Source organism: Cnephaeus nilssonii, assembly GCF_951640355.1.
Source record: "Cnephaeus nilssonii genome assembly, chromosome: 19".
Classification (NCBI taxonomy): Eukaryota; Metazoa; Chordata; class Mammalia; order Chiroptera; family Vespertilionidae; genus Cnephaeus; species Cnephaeus nilssonii.
The window spans coordinates 40,137,662-40,148,627 of record NC_137090.1 but is presented as its reverse complement, the minus strand read 5'-3'; the positions used below and the strand labels follow the sequence as shown (position 1 = coordinate 40,148,627).

Here is a 10,966-nt window from a genome sequence, read left to right as displayed (position 1 = left end):
GTTTCTCTGCACCTGGCTCTCGTGTTCCAAAGATGGTCTACTTTGGGGATTCTGGACAGTCTTCAGTTCCCTAGGCCCAGGTACCCTCCTGGTCGAGGAGAGTGGCTTGTGTCTTGCGGCTTCTCTCCTCCCCCCAAGTTTGCTGCTGGAGGGAGCTGGGCCACTCCTGTACCCTGAGTCACAGCTGGCTAGGTAGGGCTGCCCAAGCTGGAACTGTTCCTGCTAGGAGCCAAGAGCCAAGACTGGCTGCTTAATCGGATTACCTGAGGCCTGGGGCTTGGGCTGAGTCTTGGGCAGAGTGAAACCTAGATGTCCAGCCCTCATTCCCTGCTCTGGAGTCAGACCTTTTTCATCTTCCAGGATCCATGTCACTGATCTCTCAACCCAAGGGGAGTTGTCCTGGGGTTCCTGGCTCCCTGCCTCCAGACTCTGACTAAAGTTTGAAGATAAAGCAATGTGGTGGAGAAACCTTTGTTTGGGGGCCGGAGTTGGGAGTTTTAAGTTTTCTCACCTGGAGTGGTGTTGAATCACCACCCAAGCACCTGCTGGGATGACTCAGGCAACAAGAATGGCCTGCCTCCCAGTAACTGCCCTGACTTTCTTGCCCCAGGGGCAGATCGGGTTTTGAGGGGCACTGGGCACAAGAAAAGGGTTTGGGGTGGGTGTGGGGTATTCCAGTTCTTCCTAGCACAATTGACCCTGAGGGCTTTTGATTTGGGTGTTTGCTCCCATTGTGCAAAGGAATTGACTTTAAATTGCCAACGCTTAAGGGAGGGGAAGACTCGCAGAGCTACTGGGGCTGGAAGGCTTGACATCTGGGTCTTGGGTGGGGAGGGGGCGTGGTACCCTGAGGGGGTGTTGGGGGCTGGGAAGAGCAGGATACCTGAGTCTGCCTAGGACTAGGTGATGCTGGCGCTCTTAAGGAGGCGCGGCCTGCTGGGAGGGAGTGGGGAGGAGTCAGTCGTTAAAAGCTGTTCCCGGGCCTGACTCACCCACTAAGGCCAGGTGCGAGTGCTGTGGTACCCGGGCTGCGCGGCCCAGCCTCAGCTACAATACTAGAGTCTGAGCAGGAAGTTTACGGCCTCCACCAAAGACCGACCAGCTAAAGGTAGGAGCGGGACTGGGTCTGGCACTAAACCGCAGCAAGAAAAGGAGAAAGCAACCTGCCCTGTACGGACAGATTTTGCACTCCCCTCTCCTACAGGGTGCAGGATTAATCCGGTAGGGAGCGGGGGCTCCAGAATAAGGACTCCGAACTTGGGGACGAGATATATACTTTTTAAGGACACGAGATTCTCTAGAAGGACTCCATACTAGGAAGACACTTCCATTTTAAGGATACAGAGTTTGGGGATCACCGTTTCGCTTTCGAGGAGAGGGCGTGTAGGCGCCCTCTATAAGGCTTCCCTCCATCCCCATGGCGCTACCCGTCCTCTCACAAGACCAGGCTTGGAGCCTGGAACCTCCCACTCCCACGGCCGCTGCCTCCTCATCCTCGGGCTCCCAGGAGCGGGAAGACGCCGAGAGCCCCGTGGTCTCCGGGGGCCTTCCCTTGGAGAAGGTGAAGCGACCCATGAACGCGTTCATGGTGTGGAGCTCCGCTCAGCGCCGCCAGATGGCGCAGCAAAACCCAAAGATGCACAACTCGGAGATCTCCAAGCGCCTGGGCGCGCAGTGGAAGCTGCTGGGCGAGGACGAGAAGCGGCCATTCGTGGAGGAGGCCAAGCGGCTGCGGGCCCGACACCTGCGCGACTACCCCGATTACAAGTACCGGCCACGGCGCAAGACGAAGAGCGCGGGAACTGGGCTGCCCCATTTCGGCCAGGGAAGCGGCGGAGTGGCTGTCAGCGGGCCGGTCTGGGGGCCAGGATACGCTACCACCCAGGGGAGCAGAGGCTTTGGGTACCAGCCCCCCAACTACTCGACATCCTACTTGCCTCGTGGTTTCATGTAAGTGGCTGGGAGCGGGGGTGAGGAAGGAGATGCCGTGTCCTCCCTCCCTGAGCCTAGATGGGGCACATATCAGAGGGCCTGGCTGAAAAGGGGCCTGAACCCACCAAAGCGGAGGTCACCCCTTTGGGGTTTAGGGACTGCCGTTAAGATTTGAGCAGCACCATTACCAGCACCCCCAGATCTTTGGGGAGGGTTCTGGCGGCCCAGGGTTTTCCTGGAGGGCTTTCCCATCAGCCTGGCAGTGGCGGCCCTGCAGGGGGAGAAGGGGGCAGACTAAAGGCCCCTAGATGTTGACCTTGTTCCTGTTACCTATCTGGATTTCCTGCCATTGCCCCCCCCATTCCCCCTCCCATCCCCCCCCCCATCCCCACTTCTGGCCCTGATGTGACCTGACTTCCTCTCAGCCCCCAGGGCAAGGAGAGGCTAATCCCAATTCTACCCCTTTCTGGCCTGCTGCCCCAAAAGAGGAAAACAGGCGCACAGCACGCAAGCTCGCTGGTGAGCCTGCCCCAACAAGGCTGCCCTGCTCTCTAAGCTAGCCTTGGGTCTGGTTCTGGACCTGAAGTACCTAGTGGGGCCCAAATAGCCAGGGATGGGTAGGTTCTATTTGTCTACCCAGAATGGGTCAGACCTGCCCTCCCATGCACACTGGGGACCCTGCCTGGCATCACCAACCTAGGAAAGTGCCCTCTAACCTGTATTTCTCTCTTTGCAGCTCTTCCCACTCTAAACCAGAGGCCTCAACGTGCTCCCTCCATCAGAGTAACCCTAGGCTCCAGGGGGAACTGCTCCCCGCCTATAATCCCTATCCACCCCCAGGCTCTCCTACTCCCTACAACCCTCCCCTCTCAGGGGCCCCCATGCCCCTGGCCCACCTCTAATAATCATGGGTATGGACCTCCCAGGAAGGGCTCCAACCTCTTTTTCACCCAGAACTATCCCCCTACTTCCAAACTGCAAACCCTTCTTTTGCACAGTTTAGAGGAGGCCTGTGGTCCAGTCCCCTCCCCCGCCCGCCCACCCCCATCCAGAGGGAGCAACACAAATTTTTATATTTTTTGTAGGACAAACACGGTTTTGTACAATTAAGCCATGTCTCTGCGTCTTTATTGCCCCATCTCTGTTCCCCCCTCACTACAACAGGAACCAGCATCATCTCCACTCCCTTTTGCCTGGACCTGCCAGAGCAGGAACCTCCTCACCCCACCCTGCGGCCCTGACTGAGTCATTCTCCATCCCCCTTCCCCTGCCTCCCCCCCAGCACTGGGGTCCAGGAGACAGTCCCAGCCAGGCTGGGGGAGGGAGGCAGCCATAAGCCTCTAGTTCCTTGCACTGTCCAGGCTCTGTCCTCTTAAGGCCAAAAGGGAAGTGGGGAGATGGGAGGGCAGGGCAAGACTTGCCCAGAATAGGTAAGTAGCTAGAAATTGTTTTAAAAAAAGTTCATCCAATGGTTAAGTTAATTAATAGTGCATACACAGGACAGTGCACAATCAATATCAAACGTCAGCCTGATAATCTGGGTCTACCATCTATGCCTTTCCACGGAAACAAACTCTGGCTCAAAAAGTTGCATCTGCAGAGAAATGGGGAATGATTAAAAGTCAGCCAGCAGGCCGGCTCAGGACCCTGAGGTTAGGTGGATGAACAGAAACATGGAATGGACGCCAAGAGCCGGTTCAGCCCTACTACTCCTTTTTCTTCTTGTGAGGAGCCTTTACATTCCAGTAGAAGAGAAGCTGGGCAGCAATAAGGCCGTTACAGAGGGAAGAGACCACGAAGGTTCCAGCCATGAGGGGATCTCCAGTTTCCTGAATGTGAGAAACAGCTAGGGTCACTCTTCAACACCCCCCAAAAGGTCCAGAGACCAGGCAGCTTTAAGTCCTCAGGTGGGAGGTAAGATGTTTTAGTGCCCCCTAGAGGGAGGTGAACTCACCTGAATGGAGGTGAAGGTGAGAAACAGCTAGGGTCACTCTTCAACACCCCCCAAAAGGTCCAGAGACCAGGCAGCTTTAAGTCCTCAGGTGGGAGGTAAGATGTTTTAGTGCCCCCTAGAGGGAGGTGAACTCACCTGAATGGAGGTGAAGATTCGGGCCAGGGAGCCCCCAAAGAGCAAAAAGACTGTGATGGCTGAGAGCTGGCCCGTGTGCCCATTGCGGTAGTTGGTGGCTGCCTGGAGCAGCTAGAACAGGAGTTGAGACCCTTTGTTCTATCATCTGAATTCTTCCCAGGTTCCCATCAGATTCCCCCCATTCTCCTCAGTCAAATATTCCCACACAGCTCCCATTCTGCTCAATATTTCTTTCCTTGCTCCCAGTACGCACCTTCCCCACCACCACAGAAGGCATATTGGAGGCCTGGAGTATGGTGATCACGGCCAGGGGCATCAGTGGTGAAAGCAGTATCAGCAGGACCAGAGCGTAACCCACTAGGAAAGCCACGCCTAGGAGTCAGAGACAAGGAGTCCTCATCAACCTCAGGAGTCCTCTGGCTTCCCCATGCCTGAGTTCCAGCCGGCAGGGCTCTCAGGAGCCACAGCCTGCTCTTGGGTAAATCCCCAGCACCTTTCACAGTTTGTCCTCTGTAGTGCAGGACCAGGAAGCAGATGGTGATTGTCTGGAGCATCAGGAATAGTGCTTCACCCCAAGAGCTGCAGAGTCAAGAGTTGGAAGGAAGAAAGGCGGGCCTGGAAAGAGGCAGGAAAAGCCTCCATAGCCCATCCATCTGGGGACACAATTATCTGATTACTCCCTGTCCTCCACAGCCCTGCTGGTTCCTACCTCCTGCCTCCCAGCACCACCACCGCCACCTCTGATTGACTCACTCTGAATCTAGAGCATCTATGCTCACCTCCTCTCATCAGCTCCATAGGTGATGACTATTTCCAAAAGGGCTTAAGCTTTTCCCGCCCTTTTACCTCCCTCACCCTAACCCCACTAGAGTTGTGGGTATTTACCTTTGGGGATAAAGGGCAAACCCCTCACCTGAAGGGGAAGTTGTTGACAATGCTGTAGACCATGGTCCCAGTCAATGCCACTAGTTCCAGCATTACTGACTGTAGGCTCAGCCCTTCGGCACTCTTGGCTCCAAGGATTTTAAACACCTGAGGCAGTTTTACTGAGAAAGGATGAGAAGGGTATGGGTGAAGAGCTGATATCCCTTGGAAGCACAACAAAACAGCTATTGAGAAGCATGTTAACCCCACTTCTGGTTAAGGGATCCATCCAGTTTATGGCATTTTAGTACTCAATCTCCATCCACCCAACAGCAGGAAAAGGAAGATGAAATACATACCCAGAAGTGACCCAGCTACAATGCCCAGCCCCAGGCCTTTGCTGATGAGAATCTTCAGGCAGGGGACTGAGAAGAGAAAAAGGGGTAAGCAGAGAGGAGGTCTCTGGAACCCAGGCCAGGGTTTTCAGGAGACAGTACGGGCCTATAGACTTAAAGCACTTCTGTGGCTGCACTGCTCCCTCAGACGGGGCATTCCCACACAAGGAAGCCTTGGGTTGTCTGGCGGCAGGTGAAAAAGGCCTGGCCCTGACTGCTCCAAATCATACCATGCTAAGATGAAGTAACTTTTCAAAACAGCTTTCACCATTCTTTCTCTCCAACCCAATTTTCCATTCCCTGAAGATTACATCTAAGCTCCTTGGTCTTGCCAGCCATGAGTGGCTCAGCTGGTTGAGTGTTGTTGCGGATTTGATTCCAGGCCAGGCCACATACCTGGGTTTCGGGTTTGATCCCCAGTCGGGGAGCATATTGAAGGCAACTGACCGATGTTTCTCATACTGATGTTTCTCTCTCTTCCTTCCTCTCTCTAAGCATGTCCTCAGGTGAGAATTAAATAAACTCCTAGGTCTTACTTCAAAAGCTCTCCCTGTGTAAAGCTGAACAATGCCCAAGAGGACTCCGCTCCTTTATTCCCCTTCACTAAGCATCTAGGGGCGCGCCACTTGGGTCTCGTCTTTACCATTCACCCCTGAACCCGCTGTTCCTGGTCCTACCTTCCAGGGCTTACTTTTTTGCCCGGGCCACCCACATTTTCTCCAGCCTTTGAGTTTTCTTCTCAAGGAGCTTGGCCCAGTGGGTGTCAAGATTCTCTTGGGTCATGAATGCAGCTAAAAGTGTTTCAGAAGCACAGTGGGGTGCCATGAACCGAGGGGCAGACTGGGAAAGCTTCCCAAAGCGTCTGAGTTCTCAGATGGGCCTTGCTGTGGAATTGCCTCGTAGAAAGTTGAAGGAAGTCAAGTTATTCCAAAATTAGACCATGAACAAACGTGGGGGCTGGAAGGAAAGCATCATCAGGATGGCAGAAACCTTTGGGGGTGCCGCTGAAGGCCTGGATTCATGAGGCCTGCAATCAAATTTGGCCTTGCTCCTGAAGGTATAGTGATCAATTAAAGGCTGGAACTATTGGATTATATTTTAACTTCGTTTTATAAAATTTGAGTCTTTTGGCCTTCCGCTTTCTAAAGCATAAACTTCACAGAGAATTTCTTCCACCCGGCGACCCCCGCCCCCTCACCCCAAAATGGCGCACTCTCTCTACGGAGTCCGAGCCACTTCCGCCCCTATCAGAAGTAATTTCCGCCCAGCAAGCCATGCAGTAGTCACCGCCATCACTTAGTCCGCGGTCACGCCCCACTTTGGCGCTCCAGCAGAACTTTGACCAGATGCCGAATAAAACTCACCGTGAAGCAAATCCCACTGGACGAAAAATTGGTCGTAGCATTTCTCAGGTAAAAGAATCGGCACCAGCACCCGTTTGAGCAGCCCGTCAGCTTCGGCCGCCATATTGTAAAGATTGTTTCCGCCAGTTCCTTCAGATCCTCATGGACCTACGGTGCGCATGCGCGCTCCGAAACCCCGCCCCCTGTCTTCCGTGACCGAGCTGGACCGCCCCTGCGCTCCGCTCTTTCTTAGCGTGAAATAGGTCTCGTCCGGAGACCACGTTTTAGGCCCACCCTCCCTGCTGTTGGAATTTTAAAGCAGGCTAAAGCTGTACGCCTGCGCACTTCATTGTTTTGCACCTTTGTTTACCCTTCCAGTTTGGGAGCAAGATTTCTCTTCCTGCTTTTCTCCGCTTCTCCTGCTCGGCGCCATCTTATCTTCTCCCTGCTGACTTGACTGTTCAAAATTGAGAGAGGAGCTGAGTCTCCAAAATGGCGTTGGATGGGGGCGCTGTACCTCTCTAGCTTTTGTTCTCTCGGCGTCTCCAGTGGGAATGGCACTGGCGGGAGCAGGAGAGCCTGCACCAGGAAGCCGTCTACGGACTCGCGGTGCGGTCAGGGCCCATGCTTCTCCCTCCTCTTGTTAACCCAGGCGTTGGCGAATGGGTGCGCCAGCAACTGCTGCTCCGGGACAGTGAAGCAGAAGAGGAGGAGGTGGGGAAGACGAGACCATTTTTCAGGGAATGGCACTCCTGCCCCCTGCGGAGCCCAGCCCTGGCGGGTTCCCTGAAGCACAGGCAGGGCCCTGAGTTCCCCTCCACCGCGCTGGCCAGAGGGGCGCGCTCCTCTACCTTTTGTGACCACGTTCTGAGGAAGGGCTTAAGCAAGGCTAAATGGGCCCAGCAACTCCTGTCGGGGAAAGGGCACCTTGGACTACCTGGCGGGAGTGATGCCCTCTGCCACCCGGCATTGGGGCACTAACCCTGGCCACCCCGCTGGTGGGACTGGCCTTCTTGCTCTCATGCCACAGTCTGCACGGTCGTAGGGGATGTCTGTGAGAAGTGGTGGGGCTCTTGGGACTCTGCCACAGGGGGGCTGCCCACAATGGGGTGGTCGGTCTCTAGGTCCCAGGGGCTACTTTCTGTAGCGTAAAGGCCTCCTACAACTGGGAGGGTCCCATTCTGGCCCCCAGCAATTGCACTGGAGAGAGTGGCACTCAGTGATGGTGCAGGCTGTCTGGCAGGCCCTTTTGTAGCATCTGGGCACAGGCTGCCCCAGGGCATCCACCCACCACCACTTGGAACATCAGGGTTGGCTCCCTGGGCGGCCCAGGCTGGAGGTATGTTGTTCCCAGGAGCACAGAGGGAATTGAATGTGGAGGTTGTACCCACAGCTCCCATTGTTGATGAAACCTTTTGCAGGTGAGGTAGCATCCTAGGTGCAGTAAGGGTTTAATCAACATAGTGGGCGAGGCAGGCATTCTTGTTGCTAAGGAGCCACTAGCACATCCTTTGGAAACAAAATGACACAGGTGTGACCTTGCCACCCACACTCATTGCTATAGCTGCCTGCTTCACCTGTAATTGCATATAAGGGTCAGGAAGAAGGCCTCCAGGATGGGTGACTACTGGATTGGAGAGGAGGAGCTGGCGCAGCCAAGGGCCCCAGAATGAGGAAGGGAGGTGAGCAGATTCAACACCAGCTACACCAGGCTTTGGGGGATGAACCCATGAGGGTATTTGGTCACACGTTGACATTTTCATCCCTCCTCACCAGCTCCCTTAGACTTAACCATGTAACGCATAGAAACCATTATGGCAAGAAACTCACGGCTTTTAATCCTGGCAGGAAGGACAAGGAAAACCAAAGACAAAGATTTGAGCAGGCTTTACTATTCTCCCATTGGGGAAGGGGGAGAGGGAATGTCATATTTAATAAACACCTCCCTTCAGTTCTCCCAGTTGCATTATCTTTGATTTTGTTCTTCAAGACCGAGAGGGAAGGAAGATTGTCTCTGAGTCAGCTGAGTGGTGCCCTCGGCGTTGGGACAAAGGCTCAGAGGGGCTGGTAGGCGGGTGAACGTCTCCGGGAGATGCAAAAGATAACAAGCACCAAGGTGAGGAGGCCGAGGGCGATCAGGCCGATGATAAGAGGCAGCCATGTAGATTGGTCACTGGGACAAGAAAAACCTGGCAGAAAGATAGGGCAAGTATCACAATGGTGGTGGTGGGATAAAGGTGGGAGGAAGGAATATGGGGGATGTTAGAGTACGTAGGCAGTTGGTGAGAAACTCACCTAGATGACAGCAGTGAATGAAGAATGGGTAATGTAGAGGAAGGGAGGGCAGTAGCCTGGAGTAGGGGCTTTTAGTGCAGTGGGAGAGTTCTAGAAGGGAAGAAGTTAAGTCTTACTTGGCCCAAAGGCCCCTGTAGGGGTTAGGTGAGCAGCTTGTAGCTTCAGGAAGAGCAGGTCGAGGTGGAAAGCTGGTGAAAGAATGATGCTTGCATTTCTGCAACTGAAGCTCTGGCCCAACGGGGCTTGGAGTTCTCGAAGGGATGAATTTTGAACTGAGAATGTCCATTCTAAGAGAGTGAGGAAGGAAGGATCAGCTCTATATCCACATCCCCACCCCCCAGCTTAGGTCCCTTTAGGAATCCAGACATCTAGTGCAAGTGATGAGAAAGGGAACATTAACTCACGTGTTGCTTGCGGGAAGGACACATTGTACTCCACAGCCACATAGTTCAGGTAAACAGTGCTCTGCAGTGGTTCCTGCAGAGGCGACCAGGAAAGCCCAGGGTAATGGGGGAGAGCGGTGTTCATGTCCCAGAGGGATGCGGCAAGGGATCAATAGGGAAAGGACACTTGGAGAGTGAGGGATGAGGGGTGAGGTACCTGCTTGAATCCAAAGATGAGCTGTCCATAGGGGAATGAGAGAAGCAAGTGGGGATGGGCACCCTCACAGCCTCTCTGGGGCGTGGTTTTGTTAGGGTTCAGTACAGAGATGCCCCAGGCCTGTGGAAGTTAAAGGTAAGAGTCATAAGGCTACACAGCTGTGCCATCTAAAATACCTTTCTTTCAACCCCACCCTATATTGGTCCCCTTCTCTACTCTTCCTTCTTCCCTTCTGAACCAGTCTTATCCCCCTACCCCTTTTAGCTTTACCTCTCTTCCACCTTGGGTCGGGTACAGAATTCGAATCTGAATCTGGGCTTGGAGATGGACACAGGGCAGGGAACCATTAGTCCAAGTGTAGTCTCCTACAGCTGCCTTGGAGCCTGGGCTGGGACTTGGAGAGGGTGGAGGTGGTCCTGGGTGGGGGGAACTGGTGAAGGATCCTGGACTGGTGGCGGTGCTGTTGCTGGTGAAGGATCCTGGACTGGTGGCGGTGCTGTTGCTTGTTGGATGAACTGTGGTATTCCCATGGCTTGTCATGGTGACAGGATTGTGAGTGGCTGTTGTGGGCCCATGGCTGGTGCCTGTGGTGGTGGTGCTGTGGCTCTTGGTAGTTCTGTGGCTGGTTGTGCTTTCTGTAGCTGTAGGTGTCACCGTGAAGGATGGTAGCAGAGTGGCAGATTTCTTATGAGGACAGTCATTCCCCGTCCCCTGGGCTTTCAACCGAAGAAAGACTGGTTACAACCCAGGGACAGGCTCCTTCCTGAGGGGGGGGGGGGGGGGGGCTCTCTCCCTGTAAGTCCTTTTTCCTTACCTGCTAGTAGGCCCAGCACAGCCCCCAGGAAAAGCACAGCAAACTTCATGGCGGAGCAGCCGGAGTTCTTGGTAGTGTATCGGCTGCTTACCCAGTCTACCCTATTCCCTGCCTCCTTTTGGAAAAGGAGGAAATGAAAGTCTTTAACTTCCTGTAACTAAGCTAACCCTGCCCCACAACCTGACTCAGGGACCTCAGCCCCAGCCACCACTTAGTCATTTTTTGTCACTAATGATTGGCCCTGGCTTCACCAAAGTGGGAGTTGTCAGAATCCAGACCATCACGTGGGGAGGAGTTAAGCATTGATCCTTGGGGACCCATTAGTCTACCTCAACAAAACCCAACGGTTCTGGCAAAGGGTTACAGAACCAGTTGAAAAGCAGCCCCTCTGATTCCCAAAGAAAATGTTTCCCAGAAAACATTCAATGTAAAAATCCAGTTACCAGTCTATTTCCCCCTCCACCCATCACTTCCTCTTGGTTGAGACATGTGAGGCACTTGTGATGGTGATTGCCCAACCCTACACAAGGGTCACACTCACTGTTAAATGACTATTGTAAAAGGGTAAAATATCAGCTTGGGGGGGGATATATATACCCCATAGCAGGTGGGAAGGGGAAGAAATGAGAAGCCC

At 54.0% G+C, this 10,966-nt stretch overlaps 3 protein-coding genes across 7 annotated transcripts; 1 reads left to right on the top strand and 2 right to left on the bottom strand.

Moving 5' to 3' along the window:
- The first annotated feature begins 42 nt into the window (after positions 1-42).
- On the top strand, positions 43-2,921 carry SOX15 (SRY-box transcription factor 15). The gene is made up of 2 exons (XM_079798001.1): positions 43-1,950; positions 2,669-2,921. The coding sequence occupies exons 1-2, from the start codon at positions 1,418-1,420 to the stop codon at positions 2,832-2,834; spliced, it is 699 nt and encodes a 232-aa protein (XP_079654127.1). The 5' UTR covers positions 43-1,417; the 3' UTR covers positions 2,835-2,921.
- An 87-nt stretch (positions 2,922-3,008) lies between these two features.
- MPDU1 (mannose-P-dolichol utilization defect 1) lies at positions 3,009-6,771 on the bottom strand (the record flags this gene model as incomplete). Of its 5 annotated transcripts, none has more annotated exons than XM_079797745.1 (7): positions 5,972-6,040; positions 5,245-5,310; positions 4,935-5,067; positions 4,515-4,600; positions 4,275-4,393; positions 4,022-4,132; positions 3,009-3,761 (listed from the first exon to the last, which is right to left on the bottom strand). In XM_079797745.1, exons 3-7 carry the CDS (start codon positions 4,997-4,999, stop codon positions 3,639-3,641), a joined length of 504 nt encoding a protein of 167 aa, XP_079653871.1. In that variant the 5' UTR covers positions 5,000-5,067; positions 5,245-5,310; positions 5,972-6,040. The 5 variants fall into 5 exon arrangements, with proteins under 5 accessions (XP_079653871.1, XP_079653868.1, XP_079653870.1 ...); XM_079797742.1 differs by lacking the exon at positions 5,972-6,040 and adding an exon at positions 6,645-6,771 and having other exon boundaries at positions 3,010-3,761; XM_079797744.1 differs by lacking the exons at positions 5,245-5,310; positions 5,972-6,040 and having other exon boundaries at positions 3,011-3,761; positions 4,515-4,674; positions 4,935-5,060.
- Positions 6,772-8,663: 1,892 nt separating this feature from the next.
- CD68 (CD68 molecule) lies at positions 8,664-10,817 on the bottom strand. The gene is made up of 6 exons (XM_079797738.1): positions 10,333-10,817; positions 9,789-10,234; positions 9,519-9,638; positions 9,323-9,395; positions 9,035-9,205; positions 8,664-8,812 (listed from the first exon to the last, which is right to left on the bottom strand). Exons 1-6 carry the CDS (start codon positions 10,379-10,381, stop codon positions 8,679-8,681), a joined length of 993 nt encoding a protein of 330 aa, XP_079653864.1. The 5' UTR covers positions 10,382-10,817; the 3' UTR covers positions 8,664-8,678.
- Between the last annotated feature and the right edge of the window lie 149 nt (positions 10,818-10,966).

Excerpts from the sequence above, each read along its gene's own strand:
- CD68 (XM_079797738.1), bottom strand. The coding sequence starts at position 10,381 with ATGAAGTTTGCTGTGCTTTTCCTGGGGGCTGTGCTGGGCCTACTAGCA. Across the intron at positions 9,396-9,518 it reads TCATCTTTGGATTCAAGCAG|GAACCACTGCAGAGCACTGT; the intron begins GTACCTCACCCC and ends TCGCCTCTGCAG. Across the intron at positions 9,206-9,322 it reads GTCCTTCCCGCAAGCAACAC|AATGGACATTCTCAGTTCAA; the intron begins GTGAGTTAATGT and ends TCACTCTCTTAG.
- SOX15 (XM_079798001.1), top strand. The coding sequence starts at position 1,418 with ATGGCGCTACCCGTCCTCTCACAAGACCAGGCTTGGAGCCTGGAACCT. Across the intron at positions 1,951-2,668 it reads TACTTGCCTCGTGGTTTCAT|CTCTTCCCACTCTAAACCAG; the intron begins GTAAGTGGCTGG and ends CTCTCTTTGCAG.